This window comes from Clinocottus analis, unplaced genomic scaffold (genome assembly GCF_023055335.1).
Source record: "Clinocottus analis isolate CAN_PGR_092001 unplaced genomic scaffold, fCliAna1.0.p SCAF_8, whole genome shotgun sequence".
Taxonomy (NCBI): Eukaryota; Metazoa; Chordata; class Actinopteri; order Perciformes; family Cottidae; genus Clinocottus; species Clinocottus analis.
Genome location: NW_027176240.1, coordinates 9,154,300 through 9,175,334, shown reverse-complemented (window position 1 = coordinate 9,175,334; position 21,035 = coordinate 9,154,300). Strand labels below are relative to the sequence as shown.

Genomic DNA, 21,035 nt, shown 5'->3' with positions numbered 1-21,035 from the left:
TAAATCAAAATGTAAAACATTAAAGCATATAATGAGTTTTTAAATTAGAAATATTACTTTGTTGGTTCTACCACTGAAACCAGTGTAACCTCAAATTTAGTTTTTTTTTTCAAATTAAAAGTAAATCAGCCATAAGTTTGTCATTACCTCTCATTATAGGTTATGCAAGTGCGCATTTCTAAAAGCATGGCTCAATCTCAGAATAGACAATTTCAACCACCTGTCTGCCTAGTTTGTGCCATCATTATCACCACCATTAGGTTCTTCCATAGTTTTTATTAATTGTACCTTTTTCATTTTTTTGGTTGATGCCCTCGTGCCTTTCACTGGTAGTACTTCATCATAGTTACATTTGATTTCATGTCCACACACCGCTCGTTGATGTCTCTATTTCCTAATGTGCCTGTTTCATTACATCCTTTCTCCCCCCGTGTGACCTGCCACTTGTCTTTGCATTTTCCTCAGCCAAATATAAGTATAATGGATATGTCAGATCACGTAAGTGTGTTTCTCTGTCCTTCTCCATTCTGCCCCAACTCTGTGTTTAGACTGTAGACCCCTCACAATGTCATGTAACATAATTAGCACTAATGCTATGCTTTAGTATTTGCTTTGATATCCCATATTCCTTTAGAATATACTGATGTTGTCTTGTATGTTATACAGAGACAAAGTAAGCTCACAGTTTAACCAGTGTGACATTCAATGTTTAACATCTGTTTATTCTAAGTTCGATAATTCAACGTATGTTGATTGGAAATTCATTCCTGGTATTGATAGCAACTGAAAATAAATTATTTTGTGTTTGATAATACCATGTAGTTCCATAAAATATTCTTTTTGTATTGTGCTGCATGTAGCAGCAGATGGCGCTACAACACCAGGGAACAGTGGAGGTCAGAAAGAGGCTGGCGTTCGATTCAAAGCTGATTGCAATTTAGGTAAATCTTAAATAATTGTTAAATGCATTACTTTTTGTATTCTAATGGTTAAGAATATTGCTTAATTGCTATTTGTCACCTCTAACATTTTATTTGTATATTGCTATTCAATGTATTTGTTCTCCTTAAAAATATTAATATTGAAGACATTTTTCTTTCCCTCTTTGAAATAGTGGCTGTCTCTAAGCAGAATTAAAAGGATCTGGAGCTGTCATAATATTAGTTTTAGTTAATAAATAAATAAGAAACATTCATTGCATAAAAAGCTTTTTCATGCAGTTGCGATGCAGATAAAGAACAAAACACGCTCATGCAGCAAACACTATAACGGCAAAGCCAGCTTAGCTCACATACAAAAGTAAACATTTGTAGTTATTCCTCTGCCTCATCATCCAGTTTACATTGGGTCACGACAATCTGATAAGGCTTGCATGCAGGACAGTACCGTCATGTGATTAGCATTTCAGGAAGGGACAGTTGCCGTCTGCGTTGTTCAGGATGCACAGTGGACCTGCCAGGGCGGGTGAGCGCTCTCTAACGCTGCACGTGTTTGACAAGGGGCAGATGAATCCAGGAGCTATCGGTGGCGCCCCGTAAATCAAGGAGGCAGCTGACGGCTGGGATAAATGTCTGTTTATCGCCCGGGGCCACCCAAGCATGCTCTCTCCTCCAAACAACCAACCAACCACCCTTCTACCAACGGGAGGAACAGGGTTCTTCCTCTCCCGTTCAATTTTACAGCCACTTCAATACATGCAAACATGCAGGTTGAATCTGCAGTGTTAGTCAAATTGTGTGTGTGTGTGTGTGTGTGTGTGTGTGTGTGTGTGTGTGTGTGTGTGTGTGTGTGTGTGTGTGTGTGTGTGTGTGTGTGGTGGACCAGCTTGCTGAACATCAGTTGTGCGCGACTTTCTACATTCAGATGATTTATTCTCAAATTAAACACAGGACACACACTGGACATACTGTCAAAGTTACAGTTAAAATCCCCACATTTGAGATAGGACTATCTTTCTTTGGTCTGGACCAAACTAAATTTCGATACACAATACAAAATGAATCCTCTATAAATGTTCTATGATACAACGTTTTTGAATTAGTAATATTATAAATTATTAGTTCTAGTTTTATATTTGTCGAAGTATTCAGCAACACGTTATGCTTGAAATGACACAATATCAGATTGAATTTGACTGGCTTCAGCTGTGGCTCCGTTTTTGTTCTCCCAGAAAGTCGAGCGCAGCTGAGGAAGAAAACGAAGAGACTTCTTACTAATTCATGTTTGTCTCAAATGCAAAGTAAATGTCACTGGAAACATTTCAGTCAGAGCGTGTGCCAAGTAGACAATAAAAAGAACTGGTTTCAAACCAGTTTTAGAACAAAATAAATGATAAATGAGTTTTGTTTTCATTTTTTTTGGCTTAATCAAAACTGAAATGAGAAAAAACAAACAACACAAATATTCGTGTCTGGTTTTTCATACAGGATTTGAATTCTTTTTTTGTATTTATTTCAAGTCAATTAATTCTTATTCTTATTTACCCATTAACTTGTTAACACCCTATAGTAAAATGATGGATTTAATTTGTCCTTAATCTTTAATAAAACAATTCTATAATTTAAAACAAATACAGCAACAAATAACACTGTTATCTTATGGAGTTTAATCACTAACTATGTCCTCATTAATACAGGCTTTCTCACACTTTTATTCTCCATTGTTTGACAGTAATGGATCAAGTTAGACCGTCTTTTCAAAACCGATCAGTTAAAACCACCGGCTGCAACTCCACCTCCACCACCACAAATGCATTCCTTCCCGACAACTCGCATCCCAACAAGGACCCCCTGTTCAACCCGGGCAAACGCAACATCCCCCTCGTTAATAACCGTAAAGGAAGTCTGCTCCCCGTGGGGCCAAGGCCCGGGTCTGAACCCTCACAACTGCGCCTCAGTATCTCAGGTCCAGGAGACGTGGTTGCCAGATCCCAGGCACAGAGTCGGCTGAACCGGGCCCACAGTCTGCCGGTGAAATACCGCTACCACCCCAGTAATGCCATGCTGCTCAGTCACAGTAGGCACTGTAGGTTGCCCCCTCAGCGGGATGCATCAGTCAGTAACCCTGCCTGTCCCGTTGCTTCACTTTGTCTTGTTTGCTGCATGACGGTTTACTCTGCTGGAGCTACTGCTGTTATTTCTCCTGCTGCTTTGCACAGATACGCCTGCTGCTGCAGTGGCTGCTTCCGTCTACATCGGGTGACTTCCAAACTGAGGAGTGCAAAAACATTTGAATTAAGAATCAAAAGAAAAGAGCTACTTATCTGTGTTTATTTATTTAGTTGTGAGCTCTGAGGATATCGAGCTGAAATAGAAACTTTTAATCTTGTTTATTACCAAGAAGCTGAGCATTTAATTTTAGAAGTATTGTCAACGAATTAGGTTTAATGCAGGAGGATCCTGTCTCAACAATATGGCGAGGAATGCATATATTTGATGTGTTATTTTTTAAAGTACATTAGAGAGAGTATTATTTGTAAATTGTAAAGTGCTTGGGATATTAGCTATTCCAAAAGCCCAATTGCATAAAGGAAATGTCAGAGAGTGACATTTTATTAGAAGGCAAAGTCATATTTCTTATCTTTTATTAGCAGAATTAGGTGACAGCATCGGACGGGGGCTCAGACAATAATTAATTTCCCTATGCTTAGAATAGTCACGGCTTGCAGCGTGCACATTGATTTGCACTAATATCATGCTGTGTTATTGATTCCTAACCAAAGGACTAATACGGGTTTGAAGTGACGGGGCACTTGGCATTTGCGCTGGGAGAGTGCAGAGTGGATAAGAGTATCTGGGTGCCTGTCTGAAAGCTCTTGAAACTCACAGACAGTAGTGAAGATCAGACTGCTGTTCGCTTGCCTGAAGTCTTCAGACGACTGGGCCTGGCCTCAATCTGGCTGCTCTTTCTCGTCCTCTCTGTCTGACTGGGACTCAAGCGAAGTTTGAAAAATAGTGTTCCCCCCCCCATTTCTCAACACATCCAAGTATAGTTGACAGGAAGCTGAACTTCTATGAAAAAAATCTCCAGAAAACATTGTGGCTATGGTTCAGCGTCCTGCAAACGCTTAACACCAAAACGTCCAAATCTAAAATGGACTATTTAATCTTCCATAAATAATACATTTTTCATTTAAACTTTTAAGAGTCCTTCTGACCTCCATCTGGAGGATGATGTTTATTTATTAGCTGCTTTCGATATCCATAGTTCACTCATTCATGCTCTGTTTGCGTGCCCTGTCCTTAGTGATGTGTGTTGAGTGTTCTCTTGGCATGGAGGTAGACCAGAAGAGCAAGTTTGTGCACTTTAGATAGCATTGGAATGATGGGGTGGGGTTCAGATAGTTTTGCTAAAAAATAAAATAAACTACCCACTCAAGATCCATCTCCATCACCTTAATGTATCTCATTGTCATTGCTTTTGCCCACGCCCCACTGACAATGACAGTCTGTACCATCACATGGCAATTAATTACGTAGGTAAGCATGGTCACTCTGATGCAGACCGCTAGAGGTCCAACCATCTGCACACGTTAGCGGGTGTACTGAGCAGATGCAGTAGTGTATTATTGAAAGCCCTGTAGAAGTTCATCTTTGAAGAGCCTAAATATGGGGGTTTTGGGATTTGAGCCTTCCGTAACCTTATCAGCTCGTAAATCGTTTTTTTCTCCGTGTTTTTCTCCCTCCTATCGCAGATTTACCAATGTCCGTTACTAATGCTTTCTCTATATTTCCTCAATTTGACACTGAATGATTAATTTCCCCTTTTTTTCTGTTCAGTTTTTTGTTTGCAATGATTGATTGGTTGTTGTCAATTTTTTTTTTATCATGTCAGGTCCAGCACACTTTCCCAACCATCTGTCTCTATTCTGACATTCTTTGCATGTGTTTGCAGTCGAAGACGAGCATCCGTCCACTATCTCGCCCAAAAAAAAGCAGCGCAACGGAGGGATGCGAAACTCACCCAACTGCTCGCCCAAAATGATGAGGTAAGAGACGCTGATTTTATTCTCCTTCCAGCACTTCAAATGGGGAGCGAGAAGAAGTCAGATACGGGGAGGCAGAAAGGAAGGGATGGAGGGATGCGTCTGAGAAATACTTCAGAGGTGGATGCTGCTGATGGTGAGATGATGGGTGTTTGGATGGATGGGAGGGGGCAAATTAGGGGTGGCAGAAGAAGGCGGTAAGACACTGTTAGAGAAAGAGAGAGAAGTGCCCTGTTAGGCAGTGGCTGTTTAGGATGGCATGCTGTCAGCTGTTAATGACAGAGCCGAAATAATATTTCTGTCATGGAAAGCAGCTGTGAGCAGTCGTTTGAAAACTCCTCTGGCTTTAAAGTCCCAGCTGTCACCTCCTCCGGTCTGGTCCACATGTGCTCCTTAAACAATGCTGGCACTAATGACACCAGCAACCAATCAGAGGGACCTGCACGGTTACTTTGCCCTCAGGCTACTCCTCTATTGTGGGAACCCCTGTGAGTACTGTTTCTGGTACTTAAGGCCATATGTGAGATGTATCATCACAATCAAATTTGAATTCAAATATTACCTTCCTTTTATCCTGTCCGGTGGAATTAAATTGCTGCTAATTGATTTTGAAGGATAAAAGGCGGTAGGTTTATGTGCTCTTCGAGCTGCGAGGCGGGGTTAGCAACACGACAGCGTGGAAAATACAGGGAGGCCGAGCTGTGCGGATTGGGACGGCAGGATAAAGGAGTGACGTCGAAGATCTAACAGGACAGGAACACTCGCAGCGACGCTGCCCGACTCTTAATGAGAGTAAGTGTTATGGTTGTCATCGCTATGACTTTACAGTCGGGAAATCTGAAGAGAGAGCTGCGTGGTTTTTGTCACAAACACTTGTCACTGTTATTATGTACGCGGAGAAGCTGCACTGCAGGAGAAACTCCTTATCTGAATCTGTGAAATTATTTTGTATGGAATTTAAATTCCCGAAAGCAAACCCCCCCTAAAAAACATGGATGTGCATTGTTTGATTTCTGCTAAAAAGAATGCTATTCCAATTCAAAATGGAATTTAAATAAAATAAAATTGTAATCATTGAACTATTTAATCTGTTATCACGTGTTGTTTTATTCATTATTGTACTATAGTGTATTTTCCTTACATTGAACTCGATTTCTTTGTATGTTGGTCCTGCTAGCTTCCCTCAGGCAGAGTTCCTCCTTATGAACTGCAATGCCTGTGATTTTGTCGAGTATACTTGTCGGCCTCCCCCTCAGTTCTCCACAAAACATGCACTTAATAATCCTTCACACTTGCCGAACCATTAGCCCAACACAAAGTCATACCCTTCTGTCTAGTTTGCAACCGAGCATCATTTTAGATGCCCTTGCTCAGAGGGAGAAAACTGTTACAACAACAACTACATTGGCACATTTCCAGCTAAACTGCTTGTTTAAAAGGCTGTTTAGTTTGCCTAACTTAGAGCACAAAACCTTTTCTTCTCTTCCTTTTTTGCTTAGGAGATGGTCCCTGTTTGGCATGTAATATATGCATCTTTGCTTTGATCTCGCAGTGATAATAATTCTTGCGAGTTATTTACTCAGTTTTGAAAACGCTTCAAAGCGGTGTCAAAGTTTTCTCTGCTTTAGGGGTGCTTTTGTATTCTGCTGGCTCTTGGGTACTGGGATGACAGGTCCTCTGTTATAGGTGTAGATTTTTTTCTCAGTCTTAGCCCTCAGCAAAACATCAAATTACCCATCACAGTCCACAGCCCCCCTTCACAGCTGCCCCCGTCAACATACAACACCATATATATTAAACAGTTTTACAAGGTGGATTTTATGCACAATGAAAAGTGATTGTTTGAGGTAGCCTTAGGGATACTTTATTCTACAAGCAAGGAGGGGGAAAACACAGTAGAGAGCTCGCAAGAAGCGCGCCTACGTATCAAGTGTGGTTTTTACAGGACTCGCAGCCTGAAGGCCTTTGTAAATAAATAATGATCAACAGATTGGCTCTGGGCTTTTGAAAAGCATGCCTTTGTCAGTTTGCATGATGGGGAAAATTTTCAAAGCAAGAGGCTGCCTTCGTAGTCTGGCAGAGAGGGATTGGGGGAGCAGGCCCATCCCCAGTTTGTGACTGCAGAGTGATACACTGGAATAACTCAACTCTGTTTGAAATATATACTGAGGGAGGGAGGAAGAAAGAGAGAGGGTGAGACACTGGAGTGAGACATGCTGTAAGGGAAATATTTGTCCTATATAAAAGTGCATCAGATTAAAAAATACTGTATCTCACCCTGGGAGAATGTTTGCTTTGCAAGCTGAATTGTAAATTTATTACATTTTGAAATATAGTGAATGTAGTTTTGGTTAGGGGAAACTTCTAATAAAGGATATACTTCCCAAATAATGAAGACAAATTAAAGGCATGCATTGCATATTTATTCAGAAATTATATCTGGTAATAGTTTTAAACCCTATGTGTGACATTTAGTCACACTTTGCATCCTGGCTGACCTAGCCGCACCATGGTTGTGTTGTCAATGCTCCAGTTGCCAGTGTGACGTGTTACCATGTTAACGAGCTGCATCGCCGCCGTGGCATTAACACCATTCCCGCAAACCTTCTCGACGGGTCAGGCCTGACGACACGCATCCTATCGCAGAAGATGTCACGGTATTATCTGCAGCTGATATCCCTTGGGCGTGGCACTGTGGCACAGACGTCATGTCTGCTCTCCCTTAGTCTTGTGGTAGGTTCAACCCGAGGCAGCGAGAAGGCAGAGGGAGGTGTGTGGAGCCTGTGACAGGCTGCCAGTCACACCGCTGACAGCTCTGTGAAAGATAGCTGTCTTGGCAGAGAGAGCTGGAGCGGCAGCCCGCCTGCATGCGCCAGTCAGCCCCTGTGTGGAGGCGAGAAGAGCTGAGCAGATTGAAGTGACGGGGGCTCTGTGGAGTTGATTGGCGCAACACGCGGCTCTGGATGAAAGATTCAGGCTGAGTGTAAAAACACTAAATGCTGTCAGTGTTATTATCACCTGCACTAACTGATAGAGGGAAAGAGAGGTGGAGAGAGAGAGAGCGTGGCTAATTGACAGTTTTTTTTGTTTTTTTTGTGTGTGTGTAACTTTTCCTGCATTGGTATGCAACCCAAATGCAGGGTGAGGGAAGAGACAACATCAAAGCCTTGTCACCGAATGACAGTGTTGATAGAGGATAGAGAGAGTGATACTGAGAAAGATGTATGTCAAATTCTTAGGATGTTTTCTCCCATATTACTCAAATGTCTCTTTCTCTCGCTGCAGTTCCCTGTTTTTTGGAGTCTGTATAGCACGAGATGGAACCAAGGATTTTATTATTTGGGTTGAATTGCAAATAAATTACATTTGCATTGCTATAAAACAAGCAGTGTTCTTTATAAAGGGACGACACTAAATGTCTACAGGTTATGCTGACTCAGTGTTTTGCATGACATTTTATGGATTGTCTTTAGAGGAACTGTGAGAGCATGTCTTGTAGGACAAATGCAAGAACAAGAGAGGCAGTATAACAGGAATGACAAGAGCCCTTTCATGGTCAGTGTTACACCGGATAAAACTCAGCAGCCCACTGCTGTGGATTAGCCTGTTTGGTTGTGACATGCTGTTGAAACATTAATGGCCATCAGTTGGGAAAGCAAAATGTGATTGGGCAAATTCCTGAAATATTTAAAGTGTGAGCCTGTTGGAGCTTTTACTATTTGCGCCACATGGCGTCAGAAACTGGAGGAGAGGGTAAAAGCTGGTAATTGGCCTTGTGTTGTCATGCCATTCAGTCAGTAGCACTCACGTCTTGCTGTTCTCTGCACCACTGCATGCACCAGGGTCTTTGAGTTTTCTGATGACTTGACATCAAGGACAAGAAGGAATGGAGGAATGGAGGAATGATGTGGTAGTTATGGGACCTACAGTATGTGGAGCAATAGAAAGTCCAACACTGAGCATGTGATGGACGTTTGACACATTGTATAAATGGACAGTGTAGAGCTTCAGAAACCCAGGTGGTCTTTTGCCTCTTTCATGTTACCACTTAATTTACAAAGCTGCGGTCATTTATCAAAATGGTCTAACATAAATAAATTGTTCGGTATTTACAGTCGACACGACCCCCTTCTCATTCCTGGAAATGAACAAATCGAGAGCATGGACATGAGCGTGAAGAGGTATGACTCGACAGGGATGTTTCACTGGTGCCCATCAAAAGACATCGAAAAAGTCATCCTGGTGAGTTGGACAATAACTGTGGAACTGCAAAACCTCTAAATTATAATAGCATACGCAATAAAAAGTTAAAGTAAGTATTGTCAGGAGCCAAAGTTTCCCCTCAATATTGTAGTAACACGATCACATACTAATGTGTAATGAAATTTCTCTCACTGCCTCTCTGTTGTTTCAAGGTGAGTTTATTGATTTTTTTTTATTTGTCCGCCAAGGATCTGTGAACAGTATTTCAACCTCACGCATGGGTTTGCTCAGATTCTCTAACAAGGCAGTTTGTAAGCATTTATGTCAGTGCACAATTTGTTTAAATCAAATGTAACATAGAAGACACATTCATCTATGAAGTTGACATTTATTTGTTGCTTTAATTAGATTAACGGGGGATGAAGGATGTTTCTGCATGAGATGGGTCAACAACAAAAAAATTCTAGACATGTGGATTATCAAAAATGTTTAATCCATCAGATTATCTGAGGGTATGAGCAGATTTGCAACAGTGGTTCCTAGTTTTTCTTAGTTTTACCGTACGTATCCAGTAAAGAAAGATACAGTTTTAGTTTCAAACCCACTGGGATCATAGCAGCGTTTAGTTTAGTCAACGTACATTCAAACTTGCAATCAAAAGCACATCAAGCTGCTGCGACAGGCGACAGATCTTAAAAGCAGGGCATTGTATTCTTCTTTTTCAACTCAAATGTCATACAATAGAGAAGCTTTGTTTATTTATACCTCTGATTCATCACAGGGTCCTCCTCGCCATACATACATATGTGCCTAAAATCTTACAAACTGCATTCTTCAACCTGATTGCATCAGCTGTTCTTTCAGAAGAGACCACATGTTATGTTTTTGTTCTGTAAACTTCCTATTTCTGGTTATCCAATAAACTGTTTATAAACAGAATAGTGGTTAACCAAACGTGTGTACATGTGTGAATAGTAAACCCTGTCAATAGAATGTTTTTATGATGGATTAAATGTTGAATGCTGCAAACACTTGGTTAACAAACTATTTAACATGGGTTTATAACAGTTTATAACTTTCAAACCCGCTTAAATCTAGAATGTTTTACTTCATTTACATTTCCCAGTTTTATGTTAACAGTACTCGACAGTACTATGACTTTCTGTAATTATGTGTTTGTCTTTGTGTCTTCCTCTCTTCTCTGTCTGCACTCCTCCTCATCCTTCTCTCTCTGCTCTTCTTCCCTTTCCCTGTGTCCCTCTGTTCCCTGCAGACCCGGAGTGAAGCCTCCATGACAGTCCTGAGCGGCCATGTGGTGGTCTGTATATTTGGGGATGTCACGTCTGCTTTGGTGGGGCTGCGAAACCTGGTGATGCCTTTAAGAGCCAGCAATTTCCATTACCACGAGCTAAAGCCTATTGTCTTTGTGGGCTCGCTGGATTACCTGCGGAGAGAGTGGGAGACTTTACACAACTTCCCCAAGGTCTCCATCTTACCCGTGAGTGTAACAGTTCACTGCCATGAAAGATACATTTAAACCAGATTCTCTCTTCCGCTAATAAGGCATTGACATTTTGAGTTACATGCACATTGAAATCCTGAGAGGGATTGTCAGTTTGATTTGATCACATATTACTCAATTGAATGATCACTCCATGAGAGCGTAGTCAGCCCCCCCCCCCCCCTCATCCAGAGCAGTGACACATCCTGCACATCCAAAATGGAGTTTATGTGTGTTGCAGCTGCAGTGCCCATCACAGATGGCGTGGCTTGCTGCCTTAGAGCTTGTTAGGTCTGGCTTGACTGATGATCAGAGGAGAATCCCAAACACAGCCCTCAGCGAAGGCTAGCCTTTAGAAAGTCCATGTATCTGATTCTCCTATGCCCAGTTAGATCAGTGGAATGTCATCGCCTCAAAACAAGAATACTTGTTAACTAATTTCCCAAAGCTCCACTCTGCTCACTTCTTAAATTTGTTTTTCTCTCCCCTATGTCTGTCTGTTCTCTCTCTTGCTTTTCCTCTGTGTTCTCCTCACCCTGAAGGGTACGCCATTAAGTCGGGCAGATTTAAGGGCTGTCAACATCAACCTCTGCGACATGTGCGTAATACTGTCAGCCAATCAGAACAATATTGAAGATACCTCACTGCAGGATAAAGAATGCATCTTGGCATCGCTCAACATCAAATCTATGCAGTTTGATGACAGCATTGGGGTGTTGCAGGCTAATTCACAAGGTAAGGAGTGTCCTATTACTCTCCAAGTGCACTGCTGTCCAAAGGTGACAGGGGGTGGGTGGGGTTGGTGGGGTGAATGCAGTTTATCATTCACAGTGTCTGCTAAGTACTCTTGAAATACTGTTAGTTTGTAGTAAGTGCTGTCTATGAATGACTTTACTGTACTGAAGAAGTCTACACACAATGCTGTGTAGTGTTGAATGCTTCATCAAGCCTTTGAAGAGTGTTTATTACACATGATGATTTCAGTCTTGTCCCTTGTAATTACATGCTGCTAAACCTCCTTGATAATACTTTTTAATGATGTAATCAACATGACTATGTCATTCAATGTTGTTCCCCCTGATCTGGTGTCTGTCAGATCGTCTGGAACAGATTGTTGATGTTTGCAGACAAACACACGAACCTGGCATCCCATCAGGCCTCATCATCATTAAGCAGCCAGTACAAATCACCAGGCAGGCCAATTCAGCTGCTCCTCATTAGTCACAACAAAACAGCAACATATGCACGCACACACCTTTGTGTTTGACTGTGTGTGCAGTGCACGGGTATAGCAGACATCCATGTCGATGTGATCTAGCCACGCTCATCCAGGAGCGGGTAATCCTCAGTTTATGATAAGCCCAAAAGGCATTGCCTCGCCTTGAGCTCCGTACTATTTAATGCCACCATAGTGACTGTTGTAAATACAAATCAAAGTTGAAGGTCCAAGAGGCCATTATGTTTTAGTGCAGAGCACTTTCACATGTTTTAGGAGAATGCCAATGCTGTTATTTCTCCAGTCTTGAGTGAGTGATCTGCTGTCGATAGCCGTGCCACCAAGGAACAATAAGCAGGGGTAAATCTTAGAGCGCGCCCCTCTGGGGAGCAGTATTCACAAAAAGCCACCTCAATAAGGAAACCCCCTAGCCTATATCCTCTCCCAGGGTCGATGGATGGAGCCTATTGTCATCAATAATTGGGTCTTACATCAACCACCCATTTCAGTGATAAATACTTCACTTTAGAAAACCCACGCCCGAGTGGCATGCAATCATGCATGCACAAGGAAACACAAGCACATACTGTAGACATTGCTATTGTATCATAGGTATTGCTTTGGGGATTTCTTCCTCCTACAGATGCTCCCATTCAGAGACTGTCTGTGGAATTTAAAACAAGAAGGTGCAAATGAATAAGTAAACATGCACTTTCCTGGGGGAGAGCTTCTCACGGCTGCTGTAGCATGTAGTCAACCACAGAGCATAGCGGTGCCTGGGGGGCTACAGGGATAAGGGGGTATGTAACCCAGATCTCACTTGCCTATTGTACACTGGAGCAGGAGAGACAATGTTACAGCCTCACAAAAGCAGCGAGCCAGAAAAGTGTGTGCGTGTGTGTGTGTGTGTGTGTGTGTGTGTGTGGCATGCAGTTCAAACTCTGGTTTCTCTATTTTTTGCCGATAAGGAATTTATACTCTAATTGTCTAAAGGTTCCATTACAAGTGTGCGACAATTACGACAGCCAATTTAAAAAAATCTAAAATTGTCAAAATTTCCTGAAGGTTTAATTATGGAGTAATTGCATAAAGTGATACAGGAATATTGCAGCATGTCATAGGCACATTTTTAGAGTAAAACTATGATCAGGGAGCTAAACACATTTGAGCTCCTCTGCTTTCGCAGTAATCTCGCTCTGTCTCAGGAAGACATACAGCTCTCTGTTTCCAGCTCTCCAGCTCACGTTTGCAACTTTTGAGCTGTTTGTAACATAAGAGGTTTTGAAAGCAGCTCAACAGCAGGCGGCCTCATATATTGCTGTTCTCTCCAACAGTCACTTTCTGCTGTACTCTCCGCGCAAAACCTAAGCTATTCTTCTAGATCTCTGTGCTGTCTTCATGTTCACTATGATACAATAAGAGCAATGTTTTAGGGGCTGTATCGAAAAACTTGCTGTCACTCTCCAGTTGAGTGAACATCATCCTTTATGGACATCGACAAAATGATGTTCGCACTGTCTGAGCTAGTGCTCCCTGGTTGACTCGAAGTGTCAAACCTCGGCTATTTCCAAGTTCAATAATCGGTATAACAAGAGTTTTGATTATCCATGCTTCAGTTCAGTGTGTGCTTCCTGCTGTGTACTAAACTATTTGGTGTCTTTTCAGTTGCAAAGGGCTGGGGGATCTCTTTTGTAATGTAAGCAGCTCATTGAGTTTCTGACAGGAAAGGCACACACATTCTCACAAATGTAGAGAATTTGCAATCCTTTTAAAACTTTGTGACCTGAATATATTCCCCGCATTATGTTTCCTTGGTGGTGGCACTATAAAATAGCATTTTGCTGTAGTCAGCACTAAATGATGGATGTCAAAACACAGTTGATGCATTATGCATATAGCATCACAGATTTAAGGTGTTTACTTGTCACTTTGAGGAAATGCAAAAATGTGAAGTCATGTGAATTCATCCTCTTGTCACTTGCACTTGTATTTCATGATCCTGAGCCACGCCATTTTCGATAAAAGGTTTTCAGGATCCACTTCACCAATTTTATTGTGACAAAATGAACAACATATAAAATTTATGCCTGCCCCTTGATGGAGGGACGTGAATGCTAAATATGTCTTAGCTGACCCCTAAAAGCACAGTATCCGTATTGCAATTTTAGGCAGCTGCCGTGTTCACTTAGCCTTCTCCTCCTCCTTCCTTTTTTCAGTCAGTCCACACATTTGAATGGCACATCAACTTCATGCTGAGTAAGCTGACATGCACTATGTGTAATGGTATTGATACTGCGTTCCCTTTCACATCCACATGCTTACGATCCATCTGCCGTAAACACACTTATCAGACATGCAGGTTTTTGCTTGGATTGTATTTTCTTTACTTTAAAGAAAATCAAATACACAGTACTGTACCCAAAGTCAACACAGAGGAAAACATGTAAAACTATAATATAGTAGAGAAGAAAATATAGTTTTGTTCTTCTTCTTCTTTTGGTTCTTCAATTTTTCTGCCGTACTATAACTCCCAAGCAATAAAGAACTATATCAAGTTAAAACTAGTTTAGCTAAATCAGCTTGATTTCCCTTTAGCTGTTATTAAAATGATGATGATGATGATGATGATGATGATGATGATGATGATAAACTGATATCTTGGTATTTCAGGTAGTTTATTCACATAACTAAATGCATCAGTGGCTGAATGCAATCACGATGGCTAAGATAAGCTAACTACCTCAGCACATGTTTATAACTGCTCTCTCAGCTTTTGACTCTATTGGAAATACAACAATTTGATTATATTTAATTGTAAATTAATTTATCATATTGATTTCAAAATATGGCACATATTAATACTAAGACAACAACACAGCAAAACTTTTCAAACTTGTTAAATGTACGTTACATCAGAAATAACTTTATTTTCCCCTCACCGTTTCTGAATGCATATTGCAATATTTGTCATTTTAGGTGTTATGTCTGTATTTTATCATTGTTTTGACAATGGATTTTGAGGTGTAAAAAGGCAAAAACACCATGGCAAGCTTTAATTCTGTTGCCCAGGTTGTGACCAGCCTGAACACCCTTTTTTCCTCCACCCCACTGCTTTCTTTTGTTCCTGCTCTCTGCCTTTGTCAGGCCGAGAATATCTCTTCATGCCACCCTGTCAGGTTATTTGCTTATCTCTATGAATCCGTTTGTGTGTTCAGGTTTCACGCCCCCTGGAATGGACAGGTCATCTCCAGACAGCAGTCCAGTACATGGCTTTGTGCGTCAGGCTTCTGTCACCACCGGAGCCAACATCCCTATCATCACAGAACTAGGTAATGCTGTTTGCACCGACCTCAAATGCAAATATTGCATGCCATCCCCTATAACCTCAGATCAACTCATTTCTCATTGGCAGACAGAGACAAATAGAGCTGATAATCCAAGACTTAAAAATCATGCTGCAACCCATCCAAGGTCAAATGGACTTGAGGAATGTGTGATGTGGAATTTGTGTATCCTCTTTCACATTGCTAGTAGCTTTGCCCAACTCAAGTTTATAATCGTATGTGAATTATTGGATCTGGCTCACTTTTGTCAAGTGGTGATAATGTTAGCTGCAAGGATTGGAAAATAGCATTGCTCAGAGGACAGTGTGGACAACTGGACCTTAAAGATGCCAGACATGCATTTTAAAGACTATAGCTACATGTCCTGCATTTGTCCACTAATGCACAAGAGAAACACAGCCGGATGGAGAGGGTGGGAGAGGTAGAAAGGGGAAGAAAGTGAAAAGGTAGAGTGGGGAAAAAAAATGCCTTGGTTGCAAAATGGGTCCATTTATTAATAACAATGGCAGTGGCTGTATTCCCACTGGTGTTGGGGACTCATGAAACTTTCAGATCTCTGAGGGGCCTTCTAAAGCACCAGAGACTGGCTGCTCTGTCTCCCCTGACCCAATTAGGGAGCAATGGAGCATGAGGCCAGCTAAGAAAAGGCCAGAAAGAGAAGAGAGCTACCTAATGTTACTTGTACCCGTGCCAACCATTACCTGTATAGAGGCTCTCCCATTAGACTGTTGACTGCATACGTAATCACCAAAACTAGATGCTCCCCATGTTGGAGTCATTGGTTGGGCTAGAAGCTCCAGTGTTATGTGCAAAGGAGAGAGTAGTTGCATGTCTCACTGGAACCAAATACTGTAATTACATTGTCATATGTGCAGTGTACAGTGCCAGGAGCAGATTAAAGTCTGGTTGGAACATTAAAACACAGCTCTTTTGAGTTGCATGATCCATTATGTTTGCCTAGCGGATAAAGTAGGTGCGTTTATGGATAAGACCATGTTTATCCCTTTCACTGTCTTAGCGTGAAATTATGTATTGTTGTTGTAGTCGTACAGCAGCGTGACAGCCATGGCTTTGTATCTACTCTGCACTCTAATGTACACTTTAATCCAGGGTACTCTACTTTTAGATACCGGACAACCATGAATGTCTCGGAGTAAATCCCAGGCACGGCACGAGTAGTCTGAGGAAGCGAAATGCTTTTTTTGCAGTCTTTGAAACTGTTTCAATAACAACACTATTTCTCCCCTGCACTGCCTCATCACCATTAGCTAAAACTGGCAAACTACTGCCTTTTGGTTTCACTCAGTTAGGGGAAAAAAAGTGGAACCAACATAGAAATGATAACAGAGCTGGGTAAGCTGAGTCTTTGTCCTCTGCTGCCGTTCGTTCCCTTGCGCCGCCACTCTGCTCCTCATCAGCTTGTCTTGATTTATCTGGTTGCAGTCAAGGCCTTTGCTGCTCCCATGACTTCACTTTGAACACATTTTTATTCTTAGTTCTGGTTGAAATTGACTGTCTTGTTCTGGCCCTCTTTTTTTTGGAGGGGGGATTTCTTTTTTTCTCCCCCTCCAGTTGTGTTTGCAGAGCATTGCTGGGCTTTTGATCATGCTCAGTCTGTCCTTGTGGCTGTTTTCATAGCAACACTGCCCTGCTGCTCATCCCCCTTCCTCCTCCAAATAACCCCCCTTACCCCCCCCACCCCCCCACCTCCCCACGATTCACTCCTTTGGCCCAGGCCTGTTTGCATCAGCCCCTCTTTTCTCTTTGACTGACATTTCTGTTCCACAGTGCGCAGGGAGCCTGGGAAAAAATCTGATTTGGAAAACACAAAACTTGAGATCAAACCATCTTTTAAGCTGTATTTTTAAAATGTATTTTCCAGTTTCTTTGTTTCTCCTCCAGACCATATCTCTGAAGCTCAGATATCAGAGGAGTCAAGCTAAAACTTGTGTGATGCTGGTTAACAGACCCTTCACTGCCCAGTGCTGCTAAAAACACAATCTGAGAAACAGGGCACACACTACAGGGAGCACTTTAAGTTTTTTTACTGTTCCCATTATTCCATACTTCAGAGACACAAAAAGATGTCTTATTTCAGTTGTGGGTGATTTTCATTTACACTGTGCTATTTAGTTCATTTAGCAAACCTATTTTATATTAATAAGCATGAGATATAAAAAAAAAACATGTGTTGTCTTTAATTTGACTTTCAGGGCAAAGGTAAATATGTGTGATGTATTTCTCTGAAGGTGATGATGTGACAAACACATTCATCAAGGAAAACTCTGAAAAACATAGCATGAATTTATAAGTGCATGGTTTTCTCATGTGACATATTAGCCATTGTTGAAGTCTCAATTTGTTTTACTAAATTCAACAGAAATATCTCAAATAACTAGTTTATTAAGTAGGCTACGCAGTCCACAGACTGGTCACTGTGTCTTGACTGAGTGTGTCTGTTTGTTTTGTTACAATAAAAAGAAGATACAGTGACTACTGAGGTACTTATGGCTTAAGCAGGATAGATGTATGCTTTATTCAGAATTAGGGACTTCTACAATGGTTATCACTGTGTATGCATAATACTATGTATTTTCTCCTTGAGTCATAGCTTGTCTTCATGTATTAAATGCACCCTGCATGTGATATACAGTGGATTTCATATTCAAAATGCTGAATAATAAAAATAACTCTTTTTTTCACCTCTGGAAAAAAATACACTTAAATTTATGTTTGTGCAGAAATGCAAAAAATATAATGTGCATCAAATGTTACATTATATTGCCCCTGGATACCCACAAATACATTTCTGTTACATTACCATAATATATCAAAGTGTTTTCAAATGTAACTTAACGAAACAAAAACATATTTATTTCTCAACTCTCTGGTGTGTTGATGACTGCGTGTGTTTGGCTTTTGCCTCTTCACAGCGCCCGTCTCTAACTCCCTGCTTCCCCTCTCTCAGTGAACGACTCAAATGTTCAGTTCCTGGACCAAGATGATGATGACGACCCAGACACAGAGCTGTACCTCACTCAGCCCTTCGCCTGCGGCACTGCCTTTGCTGTCAGTGTACTCGACTCCCTGATGAGTGCAGTGAGTTCTCAAACACACTTTACCCTCTGTGTTTTTTCTAAAATCACTTTTCAAAATCATACATTCTGCAACACATTTTTATAATTTGTATGTCGTGCGTTTGGATCCTATGACTGGGTCCCATTCAGAATTTAAAAATGAGAAAGTAGAGAGAAGATTGACACAATACTTAGAGATGATGGGCCCACTGGTAAACAATTGCATGTTGTTGCAATGGTAGAAACGTGGAGACGAGGGAAAGAAGTGAGCAACTTCGAAGTGAGTCAGACTTGAAAGATGGAGCTGAGAATACTTTAGAGGGTAGCGCCCCTAAACCTAAAGGTTTCTTTTTGCTTCTTTGATGGTTATAATTTGTCTACTCGGCTGTTTAGTTCAACGAGAAACCTTTTTTTCAAATAATCAGTTTATGGTCGGAAAATATTTGTTGACGTTAAAGTAGCTAAACTCTGACTGTGAGATGATCATTACATGCAAGATTTTGGCATTTCAAGAAAGTTGGTCAACAAATTGGTACAGTATATTCATCACACATGCCTGCCAGCTCCACTGACAGCCAAATATAAAGTGTTGGTATTACTCCTCTATAAAGTGTTATGAATTCAACTTTTAAGAGCTTCATGAAATCTTTTAACAAAGTTTGTGTTGAAGGTTAGTGTAATTGCGATGACACAAGCTGTAATAGGCCAAACACTCTCTCTCTCTTACCGTTTAACAATGTCTTTGCTGCACTCATAGGAGATATAGTAAAACAAAACAAAAAAAAAACTCCCCTCCCTCTCATGACCAACTGTGGGTTCCCTCTGGTGCTGTGATGGCTTTATTCCAGCGGCCCGCTCAGTGAGTTAGGGGTTAGAGAGGCATGCAGAGCCGAGCTGAGCGGGGAGTAGAGCAGGCGTCAGCTGTAGTCTGGCAGTGGTCAGAGGTGAAGCCAGCTAATGGACAGTGCTCATCCATCATGAGGCTCTGCAGGCTTGTCAGGGGCCCAGGGAGAAGAGCTGCCACTCTGGCCCGGCTGCCGAGTGACATCGGCTGTCTTCACGCGCGGCAAAAGCAGGTCCTGACTGGCTTGAAGGACAAGAGAACCTGACACCCGCAGAGCGCAGTCAAATCGTTGTTTCAGAGGCAGACACCCTGCAGTGTGTGGACCAGTGTTTGGAGAGGAAAGGATAGTGCAATGTTAATGCACCTGTTTTATTTAATGTGATGATCCACCGTGAGCTGTGATTATCAAAACGTTTATGTTTCCAAGTCGTTCTCAAATATGAAACATTGATGTACAATACACCTTAATCGTATGAGATACCTTTTATAATGTTTAACCAATTTATATAAAAATGTATATATTCCCTAGATCGTTGCCTAAAACAACTTTGGCTTTTCCTCTCAGCTTCCAGTCAGTTCTATCTGAAGAGACGGGCTGAGGGTTGACATACTAGGCGGCGTTGTCTTCTCACATCTGCCACCCCGCTACCAGTGACTCCAATGGCATCTGCTTACACATATCCCCTGTATCTTCTCCCCAGACATACTTCAATGACAACATCCTCACGCTGATTCGGACACTGGTTACAGGGGGAGCCACGCCAGAGCTGGAGGCCTTGTTGGCTGAGGAGAACGCCCTCAGAGGCGGCTACAGCACACCTCAGACACTGGCAAATAGAGACAGGTGTCGCGTCGCCCAGCTAGCCCTCTACGACGGGCCATTCGCCGACTTGGGGGTAAGTGGATGTTTAAGCAAAGATGACACGTTTTGGCACTACCCAGCAGCACACATCTGGTCGCCTCCGCTCCTCGCGGCCCTTAATCCGATGTGAAGAACAGTGATCACGCAAAGCAGGTCTTAGTGGGTGGAGAGGGAAGAAGACTTTAGAAGAAACAATGAACGCATCCAAGTTGAATTTGTTCCAATCTTGTTTTTACAGGTGTTTGTCATTGTTTATTCCGAACTTCCAATATTTTTTTTCTTGAAAGAATTATGGCATGATATTTAAAGCATTGCGGGTTGTCACAGAACTACCCTCAGCAATGCAGAATTTAAACTACCATTTTACAGAGAACAATGTTGAATGCCACTGATTCAGATCATGAGGCTGACCTACAAACTAACTGGTGTCTTTGTTCTTGTTGTTCTTCAGGATGGAGGATGCTACGGGGATTTATTCTGTAAAGCACTGAAGACGTACAACATGTTGTGTTTTGGAATCTACAGATTAAGAGACGCTCACCTAAATGCACCGAGCCCGTGTACAAAACGGTACAATATCTGCTGTCAAAATGAATATTTTTGTGTGATAAAATGACAATTAGTTATAGATTATTTCTAGGGTACATTGGCAGTGTTGCAGCCACTTCTTCACATAAATCCCTAAAATAATGAGTACAATTAAAAGGCCAAATAACATACAATAATTGAAATAGACTAAATAAAATAGAAGATATGATCAAATACAGACTCAAACTCTAACATACACTGAATAAGTAATGTTCAATGATAGTAAAATGTACATTAATGCATTTCAAGTGTTTATGGCTCAAAGTTATACAGTAAGGTTCTTGAATCTTAAACAAAATTGAATATATCTTGAAAAGACATTTGTAATGTAATATCACCTCTTGGTAATTACATACATTTTCATTATAATGCCTATTCAGCGCTATTAAATTATAGCTCCTCAAAGCCAAAATCCT

General features: G+C 41.4%; 1 protein-coding gene across 12 annotated transcripts in view; it reads left to right on the top strand.

The window, feature by feature from the left end:
* The window catches only part of kcnma1a (potassium large conductance calcium-activated channel, subfamily M, alpha member 1a), a 125,988-nt gene that overhangs the window by 95,534 nt on the left and 9,419 nt on the right, over positions 1 to 21,035 (top strand). For 8 of the 12 annotated variants that reach the window (XM_068567596.1, XM_068567601.1, XM_068567595.1 and 5 more), the window contains 8 exons: positions 4,894 to 4,987; positions 9,100 to 9,226; positions 10,461 to 10,685; positions 11,231 to 11,423; positions 15,120 to 15,233; positions 18,217 to 18,347; positions 19,871 to 20,065; positions 20,483 to 20,601. In XM_068567596.1, coding sequence (XP_068423697.1) covers positions 4,894 to 4,987; positions 9,100 to 9,226; positions 10,461 to 10,685; positions 11,231 to 11,423; positions 15,120 to 15,233; positions 18,217 to 18,347; positions 19,871 to 20,065; positions 20,483 to 20,601 — 1,198 coding nt within the window. Of the gene's footprint in view, positions 1 to 465; positions 499 to 860; positions 942 to 4,893; positions 4,988 to 9,099; positions 9,227 to 10,460; positions 10,686 to 11,230; positions 11,424 to 15,119; positions 15,234 to 18,216; positions 18,348 to 19,870; positions 20,066 to 20,482; positions 20,602 to 21,035 lie in introns of all 12 variants that reach the window. The other 4 variants (XM_068567594.1, XM_068567593.1, XM_068567597.1 and 1 more) reach the window with 2 other exon arrangements.